This window comes from Naegleria lovaniensis (assembly GCF_003324165.1).
Source record: "Naegleria lovaniensis strain ATCC 30569 chromosome Unknown tig001, whole genome shotgun sequence".
Lineage (NCBI taxonomy): Eukaryota > Heterolobosea > Eutetramitea > Acrasida > Naegleriidae > Naegleria > Naegleria lovaniensis.
Genome location: NW_025407823.1, coordinates 763361 through 787778, shown reverse-complemented (window position 1 = coordinate 787778; position 24418 = coordinate 763361). Strand labels below are relative to the sequence as shown.

The 24418-nt window shown below is 38.0% G+C and overlaps 9 protein-coding genes across 9 annotated transcripts; 5 read left to right on the top strand and 4 right to left on the bottom strand.

Annotated features, from left to right (window-relative positions):
• Nucleotides 1–66: 66 nt before the first annotated feature.
• Nucleotides 67–3691, top strand: C9374_003920 (uncharacterized protein; the record flags this gene model as incomplete). Its single annotated transcript, XM_044693502.1, has 3 exons — nucleotides 67–1695; nucleotides 1824–2204; nucleotides 2312–3691. 3 exons carry the CDS (start codon nucleotides 67–69, stop codon nucleotides 3689–3691), a joined length of 3390 nt encoding a protein of 1129 aa, XP_044556050.1.
• A 727-nt stretch (nucleotides 3692–4418) lies between these two features.
• C9374_003919 (uncharacterized protein) lies at nucleotides 4419–6676 on the top strand (the record flags this gene model as incomplete). The annotated part of the gene is made up of 2 exons (XM_044693500.1): nucleotides 4419–5710; nucleotides 5833–6676. The coding sequence occupies 2 exons, from the start codon at nucleotides 4419–4421 to the stop codon at nucleotides 6674–6676; spliced, it is 2136 nt and encodes a 711-aa protein (XP_044556049.1).
• Nucleotides 6677–6865: 189 nt separating this feature from the next.
• Nucleotides 6866–7543, top strand: C9374_003918 (uncharacterized protein; the record flags this gene model as incomplete). The annotated part of the gene is made up of 1 exon (XM_044693499.1): nucleotides 6866–7543. The coding sequence occupies one exon, from the start codon at nucleotides 6866–6868 to the stop codon at nucleotides 7541–7543; it is 678 nt and encodes a 225-aa protein (XP_044556048.1).
• Nucleotides 7544–7740: 197 nt separating this feature from the next.
• Nucleotides 7741–11565, top strand: C9374_003917 (uncharacterized protein; the record flags this gene model as incomplete). The annotated part of the gene is made up of 2 exons (XM_044693498.1): nucleotides 7741–7979; nucleotides 8034–11565. The coding sequence occupies 2 exons, from the start codon at nucleotides 7741–7743 to the stop codon at nucleotides 11563–11565; spliced, it is 3771 nt and encodes a 1256-aa protein (XP_044556047.1).
• Nucleotides 11566–11644: 79 nt separating this feature from the next.
• On the bottom strand, nucleotides 11645–13286 carry C9374_003916 (uncharacterized protein; the record flags this gene model as incomplete). The annotated part of the gene is made up of 5 exons (XM_044693497.1): nucleotides 11645–12345; nucleotides 12439–12506; nucleotides 12564–12748; nucleotides 12806–12894; nucleotides 12947–13286. The coding sequence occupies 5 exons, from the start codon at nucleotides 13284–13286 to the stop codon at nucleotides 11645–11647; spliced, it is 1383 nt and encodes a 460-aa protein (XP_044556046.1).
• Nucleotides 13287–14844: 1558 nt separating this feature from the next.
• Nucleotides 14845–16578, bottom strand: C9374_003915 (uncharacterized protein; the record flags this gene model as incomplete). The annotated part of the gene is made up of 1 exon (XM_044693496.1): nucleotides 14845–16578. The coding sequence occupies one exon, from the start codon at nucleotides 16576–16578 to the stop codon at nucleotides 14845–14847; it is 1734 nt and encodes a 577-aa protein (XP_044556045.1).
• Nucleotides 16579–17470: 892 nt separating this feature from the next.
• On the bottom strand, nucleotides 17471–18829 carry C9374_003914 (uncharacterized protein; the record flags this gene model as incomplete). The annotated part of the gene is made up of 1 exon (XM_044693495.1): nucleotides 17471–18829. One exon carries the CDS (start codon nucleotides 18827–18829, stop codon nucleotides 17471–17473), a length of 1359 nt encoding a protein of 452 aa, XP_044556044.1.
• A 318-nt stretch (nucleotides 18830–19147) lies between these two features.
• Nucleotides 19148–23318, top strand: C9374_003913 (uncharacterized protein; the record flags this gene model as incomplete). The annotated part of the gene is made up of 2 exons (XM_044693494.1): nucleotides 19148–20259; nucleotides 20327–23318. The coding sequence occupies 2 exons, from the start codon at nucleotides 19148–19150 to the stop codon at nucleotides 23316–23318; spliced, it is 4104 nt and encodes a 1367-aa protein (XP_044556043.1).
• Nucleotides 23319–23419: 101 nt separating this feature from the next.
• Nucleotides 23420–24355, bottom strand: C9374_003912 (uncharacterized protein; the record flags this gene model as incomplete). The annotated part of the gene is made up of 1 exon (XM_044693493.1): nucleotides 23420–24355. One exon carries the CDS (start codon nucleotides 24353–24355, stop codon nucleotides 23420–23422), a length of 936 nt encoding a protein of 311 aa, XP_044556042.1.
• Nucleotides 24356–24418: the final 63 nt, after the last annotated feature.

The following is a 24418-nucleotide window of genomic DNA, read 5'->3' as shown; positions in this document are numbered from 1 at the left end:
AGAAACTATGGTCCACCAACACAGAACACTTTGCATCTCTCTCGAAAAAAAACAACAAGATCACACATGAATCCAAGACCCTCTCCGGCAGGCACCAATTCCAATCCACAAGAGGTCATTGAAATCACAGAAGAACAGCCACCACAACAACAACCATCAACCTCTGAACTTCATTCTCCTTCCGTTCCTTCATCAGAAGTGAACCAACAACAACAAGATGCAGAAACCATCACAACCTCCATGAACCAACAAGATTCATCCTCTCATCCGAATATTGTCATTACAGATTCTTCTCCACATCCTTCTTCCAACATGAATGCAGTTTTTGAAAATCACAAAAATGTTGAGGAGGAGAAGGAAATTGAATCGATACAAAAGTTTGTGGCTCATCAAAGTTCTGAAAGTTTAGATTCCACTAATTCTACGTCTCGAATGATTAATATTCAAATTATTGGAGCTGGAATTGCACATGTGTCAACCAATAACTCACCTGCTAGTTCCATTGACAACATGTCATTGGTGAGTCATGATATTTCTGTGGTCATGGATGACCAAAATTCACCTCCTCGAATGACACCAGTGTATGGAGAACACTCGGATGAAGTGATTGATATGGGTGTGATGGAGAATGATCATCAAAATCCTTCACACCATGGAAGAGATGAATTGAAATCGTTGAAGTCAACCTCCAATGAATTAAGGAATAGAATTTGTGTCTGGCTCATGGTTGTATTCCTTTGTGTGGCGTATGTGTGTGTTGTGGGAGGATTGAGTTATTACAGTGCCTTTGCGATTGAAAAATCGGTGAATGCATTTCAATATTTTACACTGAATTTTGAAAGTAAGACGGATTGCAATTTTAATAAGGGAGCCATGTACAAGCATTACAGTTTGAATAGTACCATTGTCAAGACATGTAGCATTCAAAAAGTATTGGAAATTGATGTTACAAAGGACTCTTTTGAAAACAGTGACAAGTTGACATTTTTCTATCAATCTAGTACACCCATGGATATTTATTATTTCAAAGAATTATCCAGTTTCAAGACATATAACTCGACAGGATACCTAGATCCCACCTCTGTCAATTATTGGTTGAAATCTCAAGGTCAATATGGATTCAAACAACTAAGTCTTTCCATCATTGATAATTCCACTGATGTTGAGATTAATTCTAATTTTGGAGTTCGAGTGGTCGTGACTTTGAAAATGATGACCACAGAAACCACAGACTCTACCACTCTTTTGAATGCATTGACCACTCTTTCAAAATCTTCGATGGATGATTATCAAGATTATAACTCAACTTCATTTCCATTAACTTTCCAAGGTTCTTATTATATTGAAAGTTACATGTGTGAAATTACATTATACATGACAAGTGTGGCTCTAACTTGGATTTTCATCATATTGGCCACTCTTGTTCTTTTGACAAGATGGAAAAGAGTTGTGGATTCGAAGGAGATGAGAGTATTTATTCCCTTCTCATTGAGGAAATTGTTTTGTATTGAAAAATCAAAAAAGAAATGGAATGACACACTTTCAGACACAAAGGATCACAATATTGGTGTGAAATTAGAATATGAACACTTGACATTTCAGGACTTTTCTGGATCTACACATCTTCATTCCACTTCGGGAGAATTTCTTCCATATACACTTACAGCACTCTTGGGAGAGAGTGGATCAGGAAAGGTATGTGCTTTACCTTTCTATGAAACTATGGAATTATTATATTTCAAAATATTAATATTTTTTATTTAACATTAATTTCATCATCACTGAACGTTGGTTGTTAATGAATTGCAATTAATGAATTCAAGACAACCTTTATCAACTCACTCAGTAAGCGAACAAGTCGAGGTAAAATTGGAGGTGAAGTATTCATTGGAGGAAGAAGTCTAAATTCAGAATCCATGAAACGCTTAGTTGGTTTTGTTCCACAAGATGATACCATGATTCCAATCTTGACACCTCGAGAAACATTATTATTCAATTCCTATGTACGAAATGCAGATTTAACTTTTAAAGGTCATTCTGAACGAGTGGATAAAGTCTTGAGAGATTTGAAATTGATCAAGAAGGATTCCAATGTTTCAAACACCATTATTGGAAATGAAGAAAAGAGAGGTATTAGTGGTGGTGAGAAGAAGCGAGTGAATGTAGGTATTGAAATGGTAACACAACCTCCAATTCTCATTTTGGTAAGTATTAGAATGTTATTGATTGTAACAAATTTCACTGATACATTTATTACCACGTTAATATAAAAACATCACACATGTTATCTTGACAAATCTATCTAATATAGGATGAGCCAACTACAGGATTAGATTATCTCACTGCAAACAAGCTCTGTAAAATTCTATTAGAAATTGCAAAGACTGGAAAGACTGTCATTTGTGTCATTCATCAACCTGCCTATGAAACTTTTTGTCTGTTTACAGATCTCATGGTGTTCAAATCAAAACATGTGGTCCTCAAAGGAAAAAGAGAGGTTATATCTCATGAGATTGGTTACAATTATTTGAAATTGAATCGACATGCCAATGCTGATGAAATTTTAGACTTTGTTTCGGATACATCTTTTGAAATACTGAACGATTTGCAAGTCACAGTAGAAGCTCGTTCCAACAAGACAGAAAAGTCAACGAACTCGAATCAGAAGACTCTCCAGAAAGACAGTCGGGATCTTGAAGAAAGCAAATCTGGATCACCTACAACGCCAAACATCAAAGCTCAGAAAAGAGGTCGAGTTCTTTCAAAAGCCTCTCGACCAAAAGATGTTTCTCCTTTCTATCATCAACTGTTTGCCTTATTGGTCAGAGCATTAATTCAACTCTACAGAGAATGGTTCAATTTGATTGTTGATGCATTTCTCAATCTCTTGGGTGGATTATTGATTGGTATTCTCTTATTGAATGTTCGAGCTGATTTATTCCAAGGCCCTCTCGATAAATCCATCGTGTTGCAATGTCCCACTGAAAAGCTCTCAGTTTGTGCTCTCCCTCAAAAAGATTATGTCAGTGCCCTATCAAGTTATGTCATTCTGGGAGTGTCATTGGCAGGTGCCATGTCGTCCTTAAGAATATTTGGAAAAGAGAAGGCCAACTTTGTGAGAGAATCTCAAAGTGGTGTGAATTCATTCATGTACTTTTTAGTGAAGGACTTTCTGGCAGTGATTCAAATGTTGATTGTGTCCTTGTGCTTTACTCTCACATTTTACTATATTGTTTTACCAAGAGCGTCCTTTGGAGTGTATTTTGCTATATTCCTATTGTTGAATTTCACCGTGTTCCCAGTGGCCTATTGTGTCTCTGTATCAGTGCGGGCAGAGCTTCGACAACTGACTTGTGCCATCATTATCTTTGTGGGATATGTTTTTTGTGGAGGTGTTCCAACGTTGACAAGCATCAATGAGATGTCTGAACCTTTGCCATTCTTTCCTTTCATTTCACATGCTCGTTACGTGAGAGAGCTTATTTATCTTTCTGAGGTGATACAATATCAAGGTGATTACACCATTGTGAATAGTTTGTCTGCAGAGAAAAGTTGGTACACTCATTCAACAAAAGATGCAAGAACGATTCGGCGATTAGAATTGCCAAGTACCAGATTTTTGTCTTACTTTGTTTGTCGCGGTCAAGTTTACAGATTGGAACACGAAAAGTGTAAATGCGTTGATGCTTGAATTTTCACTTGAAGATATCGTGTCGCGAAACAGCAAGGTGAATTAGGAAACGAGGCCAATTCAATAAAAAATTGAATCGGAGCAGTAACCAGTGATGATTTGTGACGCGACTCAACCTCCGAACAATTCCATGAAACCTTGGTGACAGCATGCATTTGATTTTAAATTGTGAGATCTAGTATTCTTAACCTTCCTGTTGTAAAAGTGTCAGTGATGATTTGGAAAGTGTTTTGTTTTTCTTTCTTATGGGCTTTAAACTCACGTACTTGCTAACAGACTGTCTGTTAAATGTTACAGGAACGAACAGGATCTGCTCTCCAAGTAGATGCACCAGCAAGTGATGGATCATGTTATGGATGTCTAATTAGTTGGTGACACCTTTCACGAAGCGTGCGATTTGCAAGATTTTCTCATCTCTTCCGCGCATCATAACCATACAATAAAAAAAGCAACAAATTAATGTGCTTGCTGAAATTTTGAGAGTGCTTCCAAACGTCCAACAACCAAGAGCGTGACTCGGCAACAAATTTGTTCAACAAGCCAAGCAGAACCAAACATGAACCCTCCTTCTAGTCAGCAACAACAACAGCTGCCTTCTTTTCGTTCCTTCATCCAACAAACCGGTCAATTAACTTCATCCCACACCGACATTCCTTCATCACACAATAATTATTTTACCTCTTCACCATTTCATCATCGAAATGGCAGCAACAACACCAGCAATCATATGAATGGCCATTCAATGATGATCACTACGCCCGAGCATGAACCATCATCATCCACCAGCAACAGAAATCGGTGGTCAAGCCATCACACCTCTTACCAAAACGGAAATTCTAACACAGCCATCACATTGTCGAATGACCATGCACACCAAAATGATCATTCAAGACCCTATTCATACCCATCGCTTCGTGTTCATACGCAGAACAACCACTTGGACACCGGTTCCGTAACGCATATTCAGGGCTCATTGGATTACAATGCAATGGTTGATGATGAAGATCATTTGGTTGACGTTTCAAACCACAACGTGAATCATTATGCACCATCTGAAGCCTTCTTGCAACCACCTCCATATCCTGGACAGCATCGTGATCATCATAACCCTCCTCACCACCAACATCATCAAGAGATACCGTTCAATAGAAACCGAAGTGGAGGGATGCTTTCCAATGCACCTACAACCAGCTTTGGAGGTTATCAAGTAGATCAGAACATTCAACACAGAATGGATACGAGTTCTCATGCTGCAAGTACAGCACCTGTCGAGCACCATCATCATCCAAACAGCAGCAATGGAACTGCTCGTGCCAAACAACCACAATATCAAGCACACCGAAAAGCAGTCATCATGCCTGGAGGTTCCTTAAATTACCCTCAGCAACAACAACAGCATGAAGAACAACCTGCAAGCCTCATCATGATGCAACTCTCAGAGGAAGCAGCACGACGCAATCATCATCAGGGTCATTCCTCCTACGCTGGCGTCCCTGAACAACCATACAGCAGTAATTTTTACGGTAATCGAAATGAGCCCATGCTTCATGATGATCCGCATTCCCACCATCATCATCATCACGCTCCTACCACTTACACTCCAAATTTCGGATCACAGGTCAACAATAATGGCTTACCAACAAACATGAACCCACCCATCTCTGTAACAGCCAATTATTCGGGAAGTAATAACACGACAACCTCTGGAATGATTCCTCCACCTGTTCCCCCAAGAAAGCCTTTGCAACGACGTGGCAGTAATCATACCAATACGACCATTTCCAATTTTGATAAGGAGTCAATTTCGTTTTATTCGACAGCACCATCCTCAACAACGAGCGAGACTTTGAATACGAGCATGAATTCTGCGAGCATCACAACATCAGCAATGAGCAATAATAACAATCAAGTGAAATCATTCTCCAATTTTCAACCCAAACCACCCAAGAAAAGCCCTAAGGTTGTTTCGAGACAGTGTGAAAATCCAAAATGCAATACTACAGATACTCCGTTGTGGAGGTAAGTTTATTTATTGCTTTATGAATGTTTTGAATTTTGATTTATTGAACTTGAAATGCATTTTTGAATAATAATAATTCCTTTTCATTTGCATTCAACAATCCTTGGTTCACATGGAACAGAAAGGGATTTGCTGTAGAGGGAGGAAGACGTGCCAATCTTTGCAATGCATGTGGCTTGCATTACAGAAAGGGTCACTTTTGCAAATTTTGCAATGAGATTTACAGAGATTCTAGTGAGCTTGTGAATGCTCCAGAACCATGGGTCACTTGCCCAAAGTGTGAGAGATGGGCCCATAAGAAATGTCTCATGACTGCACTTCCAACTATTGAAAAACAATTTTTGGTATTGAATCGTGTAGTTTGTGACGAATGTATGAATGGAACAAGCTCAAATACCACAACTAGTGCAACGAATTCTACCGTTTCTACAAAGAATGTAATGACGAGCTCAACAAGCAGTAATGACACTCCTTCACCCACTGTATCTGTCACGTCCAGCAACAACAACAACAACAACAACGGTAGACTAGGAGTCGACGATAGTCAGTCTTCTTCACACAGTGGTCAAACCACCCCTGTGAGTTCAACACTTTTCCAAAACACCAGCACTGCTCTCACCAACAACAAGTCCTCTCACTCTGGAAATAATTCTCCATTGAATCATGTTGTGATTAATCCAACAAGCACAAGTACTGCATTTGCTGCCAATTCTGGCTTGGGCAGCAACCATTCTGTGGGTCGACCTCAATCCTTCCAGCATCCAACAACACCTGTTCAAGTACGTGTTGCTCAACGACCTTTCACTGTGAGTGGAGCAAGTGAAAATGTAGTTTCCCTCTTGAAGAGACACAATGACACTGCAGGAACCTTTTTGAATGATCCAAGCAATGGTACTTCAACGATTAAGAATGAACCTTTAACATTACCTTCGATTCAGAACTTGCTGAATAAAACAAATTTCTGATTATTACTTCAAACGCTCTGAACAAAACGAATAAGTTCTGCGTGCTTGTTAAATCAATTTGCACCTCGCTCACGACATTGTTAGTAATGATTCTCACACAAAGATTACACCACGCTTTCACATTCAACAAAAAATTAATTCACTCAAGCTGTGATCATAATTAAAATCAACCACACATTTATCATCAACATGGCTCTCAAACTCTATGGTCATTACTTTTCAAGCAATGTGCAACGTGTCGTCGTAGTTCTAAAAGAGAAGAATTTAGATTTTGAGCTCCTTCCAGTCGACATGATGAACGGTGAGCATAAATCGGAAGCATACCTTTCCAAACAACCTTTTGGTGTGATTCCTGTATTAGATGATGATGGCTTCCTCGTTTATGAATCTCGTGCCATTTGTCGATATTTAGAAGCAAAATTTAAAGATCGTGGAACACCACTCATTCCATCCACCGAGGATATCCAAGCATTTGGATTGTTTGAACAAGGTGCCTCCATTGAAACCTCCTATTTCGATCCAACTGTTCATGGACTTGCCATGGAATTGTTCTTCAAGAAAATGTTTCATTTGGGAGACACAGATCCAGAACGAGTGAAAATTCTTTCACAAAAACTCGTCACCTATTTGGATGCCTATGAAAGAATTTTGAGTAAGCAAGAATATATTGGTGGTAATGCATTGACTTTGGCAGATTTATTTCACTTGCCAGTTGGGAGAAGTTTATTCCATCCTCAAGTGAATATGGCACATGTGATGATGGAAAGACCTCATGTGAAAGCTTGGTGGGAGAAGATTTCCTCAAGAGAATCATGGAAACAAACCGTTCAGTTGGCAGAAGCTCAGAACTTTGAATACAAGAAGTAATTCTTTTTACATTGAAAAAGAAAGGTTGAATGTGTAATTGTCTTTCAAAAGTTTCGGCTAATATTGCCGCCATGAAACAACTCCCGCCCAACCAGTTACAAAAAAAATTTTAATATAAAAAACAAATGATTGGTGTTGCGAATCAACAACAATAACAACAACTGAATTTCGGAATCACACATAATTACAAATCATCCATGACATTTTCATCTTATTCATCCTGTTACAAGGAGAAAAAGAGGCTTAGCCATCCAACACTGATAAAATGGATCAAAGAGGAAAGAAAGAATCAATTACCTCCTCCGAAACCCAAAACAAAAAATTCACTAGGCGATGAGGACGATGATCTTTGTCGAAAATGCTTTCCGAATGGTATCGTTCCAGACGACAAGGAGAATGTCCAAGAAATTAAAGAAGAATTAAACGATTCGAAAAGGTTTGTATTTATTTCTCTACGACATGCCACATACCAACAACTCATTCGCAACAGAGTTCGATTTTCGAAAAATTCTTCTGAAGAATCATCACAACAACAAAATTTAAATAATTTAACAAATTCTACTTTGATTAATAACAAGTTGGACCTTCACAAAAAAGTAATATTCATGCACCATCCCAAGAATGAAAAATCTGATGATATGAAAGATTTATCGGATGAGCATCTTTTCGGAAAAGTGCACTCACTACTTTCATCTATTAAATCCAATAGAGTCGAGCAACATTCCAAAATTACAAACATGAGATCATCGACTGATTTTGAGGAACAACCTCGAAATTGTTTGCGTGTCTCGCCTTCCTCTCTTTTTCTGGACGGACTCCCCATCCAGACTCCTAACTTTTCCACAAATTCCCTTCCCTCCATCACCTCTACAGAACATTCCACCAATGTGACCCTTTCGGAGGCCTCTAGGCAAATACAAAGCATGTATAATCAGATTACATCAATATACGGTAGTGAACCACTAAGACAACGACAAATAATCTTCGAAAAACCAATTCAAGCCATTGAAAATGTTGAATGTGACACGTTAACAACGTTACATTATTTAAAGGAAAAACAAAAATCCTTGAGGATAACGAGATTACAAGAAATACGATACAATATCGAACTTGAGCGGTCAGAAATGATAAAAAATCAAAAAGTACAAGACCTGAAAAGGAGAATTCATGACCTTCGTAAGAAAATATCTTTAGAACGAGAAAAGGATGCTCTATTTAGAAAACAGAGGCTGAAAGAAATTAATAGACTCCGAACGACAGTTAAAAACTCCACAAGGGCTAATGAGAAGGCCAAAATGTTCATTACAGCTCTGAACGTAAATCAAGATAATTATCGATATCAGGTAGCAATTTATGAAGGAGAAATAGCGACGTGTTTGGCAAAATTATTTTTCTATTATTTGAAAATGGACTATTTGACCAGTCAATACAGACAAGAATTGATCACTAAAATGCATGACGAAGTTTATGAAGGTTTGGCACGAAACAGCTTGCTGGGACTTCGAACCTTTGCAAAGAAGAGCATTGACTTGAGAAGGCGCTTTGAAAAATTTACATCTTATGTGAGGACTGGAAAAAAAGCTGAAGTAATACATCAGTGGCGCCTAAAAACCAAGAATTGTATTGAAGATAAGAAAAAGGAGGAGATTGCTTTGACGCATTACTACAATGGCCTTCAAAAAAGGGCCTTCAATAGCTTGGTTTATGTCATTACAAAACAACTCTTTAAGCAATGTGGAAATGATCTCGCACACATGTGGAAAGACAGAATAACTCTTGGTAAGGCCTTTCATGGATGGAGACATTTGGCAGAAAAAACCAAATATCTCAAACATGGCCTACTGAAATTTGCAGTTGCTGACTCGTTTGACGATTTGGATCGTTTCAAAACTGAGAATGAACTCGAATCGTATCGGTCGTACAACATCAGGCTCAATTTTAGAACTAAAATCACAAAGAATCTGATTCAGCTATACAGAGAAAAGAAGCAACTATTGACGGAATTTGAATACCGCCCCAAACTAATCTATGTGGATAGAAACCCAGCTAAATTAATTGATTTATCAACCATCTACAAAATTGAAAAGTCTGAAGATCATACTCACTCTTTCTATCGACAGTACCATGCCTACAAAAAAGAACAAGAAGATTGTGAACGATCTCTAGATGTTAAAGCCTTCGAGAAGACATCTATACCTGATTTGACTCAAAAAGTGTGTGAATTAAGGCTCAAAAAGAAAGCATTGCAACATTGGCGAGTTATTTTCTTTGAAAAGGTACTTGACAGAAGAGCAGAAAAATTCCACAAAGATGTCTTGTTGAGAAAGGCTTTTTATTCTCTTGCCTATCATAAGGAAGACGCTCACGAGAAAATTTCTACCATTCGAGAAATGAGCAATGCAAATTTGCTTGTAAGCTTCTTTTCGAGGTGGAAAGAGGCGACCAATCGCATTATCTGTGAAAAGGATTGTATTGCTGAAGAATACCACAATATTACCATCGTTAGAAAAGTTTTCAATAGTATGAAACAATCATGCTTACCTGATTATAACACTGATTTAATTGAAAGATTAGTGGCATGGAGAATGAAAGAAAAAGAAAGAATTCTTAAAAAGTGGAAGTTAATGCTATTGGTAAAGAAGAGCAAGGAAAAATTTGAACAAGCTGTCAGTGATCAGTACAATCTGTCTCTACTTCACAAATTAATGGTTCATTGGAAACAACGGACAAAGAAGCAACAACTGCTCCGTAAGGCGTTCACTGCAGCTGTTGAAAGAATGAGAGCCAAGACTAGAGTATTCGAAAACAAAAAGTTGTTAGCCAAATACGTTTTTAAATCATTGAAAAGACACAAGGATACACAAAAAGAAAGGAAAAAACAATTGAACATGTTCATGTTAGCTAAGAAAACCTATGACTCGAGTTTAAAACAAAAAGTATTCATTCTGTGGAGACTCAAATATAACATTGAGCTCGAAAAGAGAGAAATTGCCGAAAATGAAGAGGAACAAATCAAAGGAGCTCTTGCCTCAGAACATTATCGAAAGGTCATGACAAGAAAAATTTTAACGTCATGGAAAGAATACACAATTGAAACAAAATTTGTAGACATTATTCTTCAGAGAAAAGCATTCAATCAGTGGAGACGATTTACTTTGGAATCTAAAGAACGATCCATTGAGGAGCCAAGAATGTTTTTGCGTAAAATCATGTTTAGAAGGTGGAAGTTAGCAACGATTGAGCACAAAGAGACAAGATCCTTGAATGCGCTGGCTGATCGATTCCATCATCGAAATTTGTGTAAGAAGGGCATGCAATCTCTGAAAGAGTTTATCATTCATCGCAGAATAGAACATGTACAATTGATTCGCTCGAAACAGTATTACATTGACACACTGAGAAGAAAGGTCATCATTTCCTTATTAATGAATATTAATGAAAAGAAGGAAAAACGAAGAAAGAAGGACAAGGCAGATTTATTCTATCACAAAAAGCTCATTCAATCCAATCTAAACGCTCCCTTGAGCTTGGATCGATTTCTCAAACTTCCTCCAGATTCTCCACTGAATGTCTCTTCTACTCTCAATATTGTGTATTACAAGATTTTATTTAAGGCCATTGATTCTTGGAAGATTTTTGTGAACATTGAGAAAGAAAAGAGGTTACGATTGGCACGGGCTGTTCATGCTCATTCCTCTAATTTGAAATTTAAATTCTTTGATTTGTGGAGGAGAAAGAGCAAACTTGCAAGTCACAAATTAGGATCCAAAGTGAGTATACACTCGTGGAGAGAGTCCACACCTCTATCATCACTTTCATCCCTGAATTGGCAACCATTGTCTGTGGAGAATATTGCAACAACAGCTGCAGCATCACCAATCGTGTGTAACACTGACAGGGAAAGCACGAATATCCCCAACACTTTGGCAAGTAAGGTGTTCATTCATCACCACCATTATTTAATTGCTTCAGATTCTGACTCGGATGACGTTATGGAATATTTAACAATGGCAGATCCTTAATCAAACAACACACTACATCTGTGACGACATCTGTTGAGCGTATATATTTATTGCACGCTGATCAAACAAGATGTGTGAATTAAAAGTCACGATTACTGGTAAAGATCTTGACCATTTCCAAGACATTTCTTGGCTGATCCATTGGTGACAAGTGACCGGCACCATTCACGACCAATTGAATCAAATTATCATACTGATGCACATATCCAACAACCTCATTACCAATTTTCCATGGTTTTCTTCCTGGACCTTCATCATTCAAATATCCCTTACTACCATGCCATTTCATTCCATCAATCCATTGAGCAGCTCCTACATAATTGATTATCCAATCATATTGACCATTGTATAAGAGAACTCTAATTTTTCGAGTAGGACAATCTAACAATGCCTCAATTTGATATCTAACCGATTGACAAATATCAGCATAGAGAGCATTCCACACATCTTGACTGGAATCATAATATTTCACACCAACTGTGTGCATCATTTGTTTCACATGTGGAAGTTCTACATATTTAATGTAGGCATCATTTTCAGTGTCAAAATAATTACGAATGTCATATTGATTAATTCCTCCAGTGCAATTGGTAAGGACATAATCAGTCAGAGTGTTGTAGACATCCATGGCTTGAGAGTAACGACCGGATCGAATCAAGGAAACGAGTTGATTTTGATAGTCTTGAGTCTTTCTTCGTTGTTTGTCATCCAACAAGCCAACACTGTAGGAGAATGTGTCATAGGTGTTGAATTGATCCATGGGATGTGTAAGACCATCACCTTTTTTGTACAATGATTGTTGTTGTTCATTGAGAATTAACATGGTGTTAATATTACATTCGAATGAGTTCAATCAGACCAATCGTAACTTACCAATTCCAATACCAACTAGATTGAAAGGAAATCCAGAATTCATAATGTTATAGGCAAATGCAGGAATACTAATAGTGGAATGAAATTTCATGATCATCAAATTTTCAACAATAAGGAACACTTACTATTTTCCAGCATAACTTTCTCCAAACAAATACAATGGATTTTTCTTGTATTTTGACGCAAAACTGAGTTGGAAAAATTTAGTAAGGAATATGTGTAATTCCATGGCCACACGTTGCTCACTATGAACATAACCATTGGAGTTCACATGTGAAAAACCAGTTCCTATTGGATTGTCAATCCAAATCTATATGATATCGGTTGAATATTGAATTTCTCATGACATGCATTGAACCTTACTTACCATATGATGATCTTGAAGCCAAGTATACTTGTTTTTAACCAATTCAAGAGTATTTGGATCAACAAGGTAGGGCCCATTCTCAACAAATACTTTTGGGTAGTTTTTTGTGTATCAATACAAGCACACCATCATGTTACTTACATCCAAACATGGAACTGCTTCCTGGACCTCCTTGCATCCAAATAATCAATGGAGCATTTTCATTTCCATTCAATGCTTCCATGAACACGTAATACATTTGGCCACTGTATGTGGAGTTCACTTCAATGAAACCACTGTATTTGAAAGGATTTTCAATTTCGTTGAGATTGACACGAGGAGCACCTTGTAAAGCTTGGTTGAGAGGTGAGCTCTTTCTAACACCTGAAGGGTTGGAACGACCACTGAGTCTTGACAATTCAAAAAATGACTTTGCCTCTGTGAGTGATAGGCACAGTCCAATACACAGTAAAGCAGTAAAGAGAATGTTGAATTTCAACATGATTTCAATTTTTTAAAAGAGTGTGATTTCGTGAGATCGGAATGTGTGAAATAGGGTCGTGATAGTGTGAAAAGTGTTACGTGAGAGTGTTGTGACTTTCCAAAACAAATTCTCGATTTTACTGCCAAATCAAAAATTGTAGATTTCTAGTGAAAAAAACAAAAGCTGCTCGTTGAAAATCCTGACTTGGTCATCTTTGTTTGATGATGTTCTTTTTCTTCTTGTCTGTCTTCCTTGTTCGATTGTCGTTTTCGTTTTTGTAAGTTGTCTTCAAGAGCCAAGTCGTTCTGGAACGAATATCTGTTCGAGTTGACTTTCAAAAAATCGTCAAATGACATGAATTGAGGAGCTGCAGTGCCATTTCCATACAGTGATTAGTCGTTACGGATATCGATTGAAAACACGGATCCGTGTTTGTCATGTAGTTAAAAGTACAATTGGAGGAGTGAACGAGTGACGAATTACCATTTAACTCGTCTTGTAAATAATTACAATGAGAGGAGGGAATTGGAACAACAGGGGTAGAAGGGGACAGGGATTGAAGCCTTTCATGATGTGTTTTGCTTTTCTGATCCTTGTCGATTCTAAGTACAGGAGGTGTCGACGAGAGTGTGGGAGATAACATCATGCCTTGATCATGATAATTGCATGACGATTCATTGAGGTGTGGATGACACGTGGCCATGTCATTGGTTGTATGATATACTCCTAGTGGTTGTTGTTGTTGCTGTGAACAAAGGCTTTGGTTGATTTCCATTGATGTTGTTGTTGATAGAGGCTAGTGTTGAAAAAGGCAAGTCGTGGAGAAGAAGGCTTCACTCTAATGTGTGTGTGTTGTAGAAATGCTGTACTACAATGTATGATGATGATGAAACATAAGACTAAGAACTCTCCTAAACAGCTAATTCAAGCACAATTTAATACTTCCGACTCGAGATTAGGACTCACTTGTTCTCTTGATCAACACAATGTTGTGGTGGATCGACAACTCAGATCGCCGTTGTGGAGTTTGTTTTTTTTTTGAGGTTGCTTTGATTCCATCAACAGTGCCCGCTCAATTCATTACAAGCTCTTCTTTGAAAATTTTCAAGAGCAAGCCTTCGTGTGTGAGATCCATTGGTGCGTGAGACTATGATTCGCATGTTGTTACTAAACGCCAGTTTTGTATGATCCATCTCATCTTTAAATGACCAACTCAGTCACTAGAAGAGGAATGTATGAAGTTGTGTGAAAGCTTGTGATGCAGAAGCGACAAAAATGTACCTCAATGGACAAACTTGGCGAAATTCGTGCTCATGCGTGAATGACATAAACACGTCTGATTACCCCTGCGCATCAGAGGGTATCATGTCACGCAGCTGCTCGCAAAAATTTTTAATTTCTGGTAAGAATACTTCGCGCAACCTTTTCTCAAGAAATTTGTGAAGAGTGGTTGTATTGACACGTTTCTTCACAAGAGTCACTACAATCTCATGTTGCGATTGAAATTCGTTTTAAACATTTAGAGCTAAAATAATCTTTCATTATGTATAAACGCGTTTTCATGAAAAGAAAACATTTAATTGAATAAAGGATGGAAATCTGATGATGCCAAAATGCTCTCAGTCTCAAAAGACAAACTAGTGCTCATTTGATGATTGTGGCTATGATGAGAACCAATTTCGCAGAGTGACAAGAAAAGACCAGAGTCATGACAAGAATTGTGTTGTTGAGTATCTCCATGAGTTGGGAATGCATGATGTTGATTTTGGTGAGCACAACTGAATGAATCATGCTCAATATCGTCAGCACTTCCAGCCTGAAGAATGGTGGCGTTGGAATCCTCAATTTGGTGATGATCATCAATATGAATACCACCATTCTCGTCGTGATGAGCATGATGAGACGAATGATCCATGTCACCATTTTCAGGAGAAGGCATTTGAGTCATTTGAATCCAATGTTGTTGTTGCTCCACCAAGTTTGAATAAAAGTGTGAATACAACTTTTGTTGCAATAATTCAAAAGCAATGGTCTTGTCATTGGGATCCATTTCGTCATGCAACTTGAGCAATGTATCTAAGGTATTTGAGAATTTGTCCATGAGTTTTTTCTTTTGTTTAAGGGTCTTTGGTGAGGATGAAGCAACTGGTGCATTTTCAGTGGTTGTAGCAGAAACTTGATCAGAACCATGTTGTTGAGCATTGAGGGTATCTTCACCATTGGAAGCTGTCAACAACTTGGAAGGCTCTTGTTTTTTCTCAATCTTTAATGGAACAGTAGTGTTACCAGCCATGGAAGTGGAACGTTTTCTCTTCTTCAAATCCATGTGAGCAGCCCCCTTCTTTTTCTTCTTTTTATCTCCAGATGCTTGGTTGAGTAGAGCACTGGCCACGACATGAGCTCCTGTTACTGAGCTTTCATCGTGATGAGAGGTGACATCGGTTGAACCATTGGCAGCAGCAGTACCAGAAGAAGTACTTGCGTTGGACGAAGTAGGTGCATTCATTCCCGATGTTAATAGACCATCGGAGGCTCCCCGTTCTGAGACCTTAGGTCTTCGAGCATAGACCAGGAAGCCTGCCGATTTGAGTACAACCACAGGTGTGCTAATAGAACCATGAGCATCGGAATATAATTGAAGCAAGAGTCTCCATTTGCTCTTATTATAATGGAAACTCACGTCTTTAAACTTGATTTTGTGGGTAGCTTCAAAGGAGAGAGCACCTCCAGATGAGGTTTGCTTGAGAGAGATGAGAGAATCGTCAATGATGGCCTTTCCATCCTTCTTAATTTCCTTCGCAGTATCTTCATCAATGACTGTAACACGGCACATTAAAAGTTTGGGACTCTCTTTCAAGTCATGACATGCGTCCATATTCACCGTACACTTATATTGGAGTTTATATCTGAGAGATGAGTACATTTTGCAGGGAGTATCATAGACAGGCTCGGATTCATCACGAGTCGTAATACCAACAAGGATGGAATAGGCTGCTGTTTGTTGGTTTTGGAAGGACTCATCTTTAACCCATTGTCTATTGTTGTTGAGAGAAGCTGTATTAGTTGTTTCTGAGGAGGCGTTAGTGGATGTGAGCTCGTTGTTGGTGTGGTCAGTGTCATCTTGTGGAGTAGATTCGGTCGTTGATGATGCCGAAGAAGAAGAAGCAGCTGAAGACTTTTTGAGTGGTCGTCTTTTAGAGGTCTTCTTGGTTTGTTTCTTAGTGGAAGAGGAGGCTGATGATGATGATTGTGGAGAGGAGGCCGATGACAATTCGTCCTGTTGTTGTTCTGCTTCGTGTTGTTGTGGCATGGTGCTGGATTGTTGTGGGGATTCCATCATGTGTGGTATTCTGTTTGGTTGTGAGTGAGAGAGAGATGATATTATTTTGCTGAGTTATTGTGATGAGGATTCAATGAATAACTGAACAACAAGGATTTGAATGAGAAGGTGTGAATGACGGGTGTTGATTATTGTTTTTTTTTCAATTTTCCAAAATGGAATCTTATTGACCCATATGAATATTCGCTCCGACTTGCTATTATTGATGATTCTCGCATCTAAGCCAACAAGAGAATTTTTTACAGAACGTGTTCTCAACAACATGGAAAACCTCAAACCTTACTGTAAAGTGTTAAGTCTCCAAAAAATTGTCAACCGTCTGAACAAAAAAGGGGTGATTAAAGGCCTCTAAAGGTCTTACAAGATATCAACAACAACAGCTATTTAAAAATTGTCTCAAGATGAAGCTAGTACCTCTTTCGAAGCAGTCTTTTGTTCAGTATCTCAAAAACCAATCCACCTCTACAGCAGCTGCATACCAAGCAGACGAACATGAAATAGGTATTTTGCTTGAATTCAACGATGATGAGTTTTGCGACTATTCGTCACAACAACAAATGCTTTCGGAACTGATCACTCTGACTCGAATGAATAATAAGCATATCATAGGACTCGTCTCAAGCGCAGTTAGACATCATCATGCAATTCCCTTTGGGATGTGGGTTTGGAAATATCCAAATTCTGGTCGTACGCTTGTTGTGACTTTACCAGGGGATGGAAATGAAATATGGAATTCGTTGATGAGGCTTCCCGAGCAAAAGCTGTCGAAACTTTAATAACAATTCTGACAAATTTTATTATATATGTGATTAGAATGAAATCATGGTGTAGTTGGAGTTAGGGTAAATACCTGAATGCAAAATTAATGGTGTGTGACCACTGTGATATCCAGTAGGCGGTGATTGTTGATATTTGCTGTGTTTGTGGCCTTCAGAAGTTTTTCGAAAAATAGCAAGACCAATCCTCTGCTGTAGTCGAAATAAATAACGTAACCTGAATGCTGAAGAGCAAATTTCACAATATTTCTGTAAAAATCTGCTTCTCTAGAGCGAGGAAACATTCCTTTTGAATATCGATCGAAGGGAACAACCTTTGAAATGTCAAAAAAATTGCCATTATATTGAACGCCCCTGTAATAAGAGTTTCCCACTAGATAGATCAATTTAGGATTGCAGATCGACCTTCCCATGAAGAGATCTCTTGTAAATTGAGCGTCAAAAATATTTGAAAAATTGTCAAAGACATTATTTTCTTCTCCACTGTTGCTGCTGTTGTTAAATTTGACAAGTTTGTGTTCGAGCATTGGATTTGATGTTGAAGGTGTTGAATATTCTCCAAAGTTATACTTTTTAGAACCGCAGAAATAAAAGTCTTTACACTGCTCGTTTTCTTCTGAAACATAAAGAACAGTGTTACTTCCTGAAAGCACATTGGATACACAAAGGTAGTGAATTGGAATGTTAACAAAAGGAACATTGCTCTCAAACGTTTCATTGGGGTATGATGTCAATTGATTTGAGCTATTGCTTCCAGCAACTGATACCGTATGATCATCATGCAACACGACACTATGAAAATCTCCACACTCCATTTTCAAGACACGTTGTTTGAATTGTTGAACTCTAAATTTCCATGCATGGTACGAGTTACTTGAAAGATATTCATCACTACATCTAACCCAATTCTGACCTGTAAAATGAACATCACGATCATTAATAATACACAAGCTGAACGAGTAACAACATCCACAATGAGAAATCTCTAATGTGTCGTTATTATTCGCACCAACAACTTCAGATTTAGGAGAAAACATGAGCTCCGGTGTAGACCAATGTAAACTTTCATCCTTAGAAAAACTCATACGATAGTATCCATTACTACCTATTCCATAAATGTAATTTTCTTGCGTGATCATGTCTTTAACAACAAATAAAATTGCCTCCGTGTACGATACCACTTCTTTTACTCTTAGACTTGTGGATCCATCAAACGGATGTAATTTTGAAATTCCTTCTGGAATGTTAGGATCGTCACTGCCCGACGTTTTGATCAAATAAACAATTCCAGAATGACTAACAATAAATAATGAATTATTCCATGCAGAATAATGTAATTGTTTGATGGACTCTTTTTCGTTCAATGTAAAATATTCGGGAGTACCATGAACTTGTTCTTGCTCTCCATATTTTTGGCTCGGAAAAGGGACAAACACGATGTCCATATTGTCACGATGAAACAATCTCTGTGTGAGGGAAATTGACTATTTTTTTTTGGTTACTCTATTATTATTTAATTTTCACAAAACTGTAAAAGCAACAATTCCGCATAACCTCTATACCCAATGAGACCACTAATGTTGATACACCTAGCAAGCTTAATCAATTCTCAAAATCAATCCAGAAAGAAAATTGACACTTTTCAATTTTTCATAATAAAAGCCAACAAACCATCATCTGTCATCAACAATTTCCGTTGCATGATTATTGAACTCAAAAACAACAACCCGACTCAAACTGCATCATCATCAACAACAACAAAAATGAAGGGGTTATTCTCCAGCCGAGATAACACCAATAACAAAGCCAAAGATCAATATGTTCTAGGCTCATCATCAACTTCCAAAACTAAAACCAACAACAACAATAACTCCTCTTCGAATGGATCATCCTCTTCATCCACTTCTTCACGGAGAAAGGGATCCAAACAACAACAAATGGAAATTTCTCGACCTACCAGTTTCAAACTCATTCAAAGTTTTAATACCAACGGAGCTGGAAGTGGTAACAACACTCCACTCACGATAACGTCCTCAACTCTGTTGGAAGGACAATTATTACAAAAACAAATACAAGACTTTGCTTTGGGTGAGAGTGGTGTGGGGATGGAGAATAATAGTGATCCATCATCATCCATGAGCAGTATCATGACATCGAGTAGTAGTAGTAGTGGTGGTAGCACTACAGCTACGACAACGAATGAAAATGATGCATCCTCACTCTCGATTGTAACACCAAATAACCGAATGAAAACAATGACTCATCCAAGTCCAACGATGAACAATGCTTCGATGGCTCCATCACTCACGTCAGTATTGCTACAACAAGGAGATCGAGCACATCATAAAACGAAATATACCACTCTTTCCATAAGCACGCCACGAGATAAGTCTCCTGTAAAGTCACCTGAGATGGATATGTCAGCTGACAGTTTGAAAAAGATTGATGAAAATTTTGAAAATGTTTTGAAAATGAGAGCTGTCAGACAGTTTGAGATTGAATTCATGATAAAGAACTGGACTCTGAAACAAAAGCTACTGTTGATTCAAATGAATGAAAAGTTGAATACCATGTCGCATGATAATGGTGTGAATGGTATGGATAGACTTCATTCGGAGCATTCTTCACTTTCTGACGAAATTGGAGAAATAATATCTGTGCTATTTTCATACTTGCAAGACTATGAGCATCTCATTACCAATGTTAGCAATCATCAAAAGAGATTACGAATCGTTTTAGAAGTTTTACGTCACCTTTCCGTGTCACTCCGTACACGTGAAATTAATTTCGTCATTGAATTTATCCAACAAGATGGAATCCATGCAATGAGTTTACTCTTGACAAAGGTCAATCGACCTTACAAGCTGAATCTAGGGTATGTTGTGCCTGTTTTGTAGGACATTCTTCTGTAACATCTTATTCATTGTTAATATTATGAACAGTAATGACAAGCAGCGAAAAAAGAAAGTTTCACGACAATTAGTAGAATTGGAAGTTTTGCAACAGGTAATTCTTTGCTTTCATGGAATTGTTGACACTGATGAAGGAATGGTTTCGTTCATTCAACACGCAGATGTTATTAAACATCTTTTAATGATTTGTGACTTTGAAGCATTCCTCAAAGAAATGGTGGAGTACTCAAACTTTATCAGTGACAACTCTCAAAACAACGAGACGGTAACAAGTCCTAGAGGAGCTAAACCATTCACTCATCTAACCAATCAAAATTCTAACAGTTCATCCACCTCCACCTCAACAGCTGACAACCATACAGAGGGGTCAAGTTCAGATGAAGAACCTGAAGCTGACTTACCCTCTACCATAACCAACAATCAGGTGTTGACCTCCCCAAGAAGAAAAATGACCAAGACACTGAAAGGTCTTGTCAATGAATTAATCATTCAAAAATGCAATCTTAGATCAAAGATTCTACTGTTACTTTCTGTAATAACTTATTTTCCTGGGGAAAATGGTTTTTGGGTGACATTAGAATGTGTCAACAGTTACAAGCTGATGAAGAATGAAAAGCATAGATTCCAAGAAATTATCACATGTTTAGAGTCAACTTTTTATCACGAACAAGAGCTATCTGGTCACATGTTGATGTTCATCAATGCCTTCTTGTACGGGACCAAAAATTCAAGTTTTGCTAGCCATCTCTACAGAGAGTTTACAAACATTGGACTCAAGCAATTCATCAAAACAAATTCAGAAAAGCAAGGAGAAATTACAAATTCCAAACTGGCTAATCAGTGCAAAATGTTTTTAGATTTCGAAGAGGCTGAACGACAGCTATTCCAACGTGTTTTTAAGGGAGACAATCAAATTTCCAAACAAGATGAGGAGTTATGGCTCTCAATTTCTGACCCAATCGAGATGGTGCAAGTTATGAAAATGCGATTGGGTGAATCCGTAGAGGCAAACAGCTCCATGATCAATACTCTCAAGTTACTTCTTCTCGTATCCATGCACAAAAATAAGGATAAACTTGACAGCAATTGGGATGTGATCGAAAAGATCATTTCACAAACAATTTCTCCTTCAGGAGACGTTCAAGAAAAGAGTGGAGGAGGTGGCGACCGGTTAGAAACTGTGAAATTACAAGCACTTGTCGACTCGCAACGAGAACAAATTCAAAAATTTGAAAAAGAAAAATCTAAAGCCATGAATATCCTCGACCAACTTTCAGACATTACCCTCAACAATAAGCAAAACGCCATTCTCACAGTCGATCAATTAGATTCATCTCAGCAACAAGAATATCCTCTGCTTCACAAATTAATTCAATTCTCCACAAATCCCTTATCAGAAAAATTTGCTTTCAACATTGAAGCAAAACCTCTCGAGATTGCAGCCACCAGTTCTGACATGTCAAACATACCTCCTCCACCTGGTATGGGAGGAAATATTCCTCCTCCTCCAGGAATGGGTGGAGATGCTGGTAACATTCCTCGTCCACCTGGTATGGGAGGCAATATCCCTCCTCCTCCAGGAATGAATGGCATACCTCCTCCTCCAGGTATGGGAGGTGTACCACCCCCTCCAGGTATGGGTGGAGTACCTCCTCCTCCAGGAATGGGTGGAGTACCACCTCCTCCAGGTGGCGGTATCTTTGGCATGTTCCAAACCAAGCTTCCAAAAATTCCTGATCTGAAAGCAAGTACTGATACCAGGAAAATTCACATTGCTGGTGACAAGATAAATAACAAGGAAATTGAAAAGACGGGTTGGTTCAAATTATTGGAAACTCATGCTACTTCTGCTGCAGCGTTATTAGACACTCGGCTGTTTGAGAATAACTTTTTAAAGAAGGAAACAAGAGACGCACCAACTGGAACGGATCCTAGCGCTCCTGCTCTTGTGACATTTTTGGATGCAAAAGTTGGCTATCAATTGTCACTGTTGTTGGGTTACTTAAAAAAGAGTGAACGAGAAATTAGAACGTGCATTATTGAGTTGAATGAAAAAGAATTGCAAAAACAAACCATTCACGCTCTGAAAGATTTATGCCCTGACGATGAAAAGTTTAAAGAAATTGAAGGATTTGTTCAAAAAGGAGATGGATATTTGGAACAATTGGAACCTGGTGACAAACTATTTTACTATCTGAAAGATATTCCAAGACTCAAACAACGATTTACTGCTTGGTCTGCGCAAATTTACTTTGAAGGATCGGTGAGGACCGTTGAACCAGACATTCAATCATGTATTAACGCATGCAAAGGAGTGATGGAATGTAAGAGCTTCCAAAAGATTCTTGCATTTATTGTGATTCTTGTAAACTTCTTGAATAAGGCCAAGACAGAGAAGGACAAAGTGTTTGGATTCAAGCTTAACTTTTTGACAAAACTTGGAGACATCAAATCGTCAAGTGATCCTAATCGATCAGTTATGAATTATTTGTGTGAATTAATGCTCGTAAAAGAAGACAAATTAATCCCTACCATGCTCAAAGAAATTGCAGATTATTGTGAAATTGGAAGTAGAATTGAAGTTCCAGAGCTCAAGAAGGAAATTTCAAAATTAGGTGAGTCCTTAAAGATCATCAGTGCAGAGCTTGATTATTACAAGAAGGAGAAGAAATTTGTACATGATCGATTTCCTGCTCAACTCGAAGAATTTTATCAACAAGCCAAAATTGAAATGGACAAAATTACCAAAGCTCAAGAAAAGTTGGAGAAAACTCTCAAAGATCTTGCTGTATTCTTTGGAGAAAAAGAAAAGGAAATTTGTGAAACACCTCATCTCTTCTTTTCGAGCGTATCGACCTTCTTGAAGCAAGTAGAAGTAACATTCACCAAAATTAAAGAAGAAAAAGAAAAACAAAAGGATGCTCAACTTAAGAAGGAGCTCAAGAACTTTCTTCAAAACCGAAGGACAGAAGGAAATATGGCCATACTTTCAGCAGTGGCCAATGGAGATATTAGAAAATAATATTTTCATAACAACATGTGGATCGTTTAATAAAAACATGTCATTTAATAAATAGAGTAAGGAATGGCTGTATTTTCTCGTTAGTTCTGTGCGAAATGTGTTTAAACCACCAGCGAGTTGTTAATGTCTTCTTTTTCATCCTCCAAATGGGCAAGGTTGAAATATCCCTTAAATTTGGGTGCATTCTTATTGGTTAGGATTTTTGATTTAACCTTTCGTTGACTCTCTGACAGTTGAAGCATGTTTAATTGATCTTCAAGTTGTGCTTCAATCAAGTCTCCATTCAACACTTGCTTGAAAATAATTTTCTTATTTCTTCCTTCAGAAAGATCTGGAACTTCAGAAAAATCAGTGTCACTTGAAGAACCACTGCCACTTCCACTTGCATCGGAATAAATTCCAAGCTCTATATTTTCTCCCTTTTGTTGACGCCTTGCTTCTTCACTTTCTCTTCTCTCTTTCCTTCGCTTTCGTTGCAACTCTTTGGCATCTTTCAGCTTCTCTTCAGCCATACTCATTCCTCCAAATTCTTTTGTGATTCTTCGTCCTGCTTTGATGGTACGATCTAGTTTTCCGAGTTGACTTTTCACTCGATGCAATGCTTCCTTTTTGAGTTGTTTCATTTGCAATAAACGTTGTTCTCCCTCCATGAATCCCTCAGCTCCATACTTTTTTGCCATTAATCTCTGCAAACGGAGATCATCTCGTATTTGCATAATTTCAGTTTGTAACAAGGCCATATGATCCTCTAGGTTTGACATGACGTCATCCACCTTTTTAGACCGACCATCCAATGCATTTGTTTTCTTCATAAATGATTTCGTTGATGAAGTCGGAGAAAGCAATGCATCCGAATGAGTATTCTTATGGTGGTTGGAATTATTTTTGAATGCATGGGAAAAGGAGGTAGAGATGGACGAGGAAGACAAGGAAGAGGAACCTCCTGTCCTCGAGTTGCTTGATGATGAAATATTACTAGCATCGATGGAGGAATGTAGGTTTGGTCCTCGAGGGTTCATCATTACCGAGGTGGCCATGTTATACAGTTTTTTTATTTTTTTTAAAATTGAAAAAACGTAAAATTTTGGCGGTACTTCAAA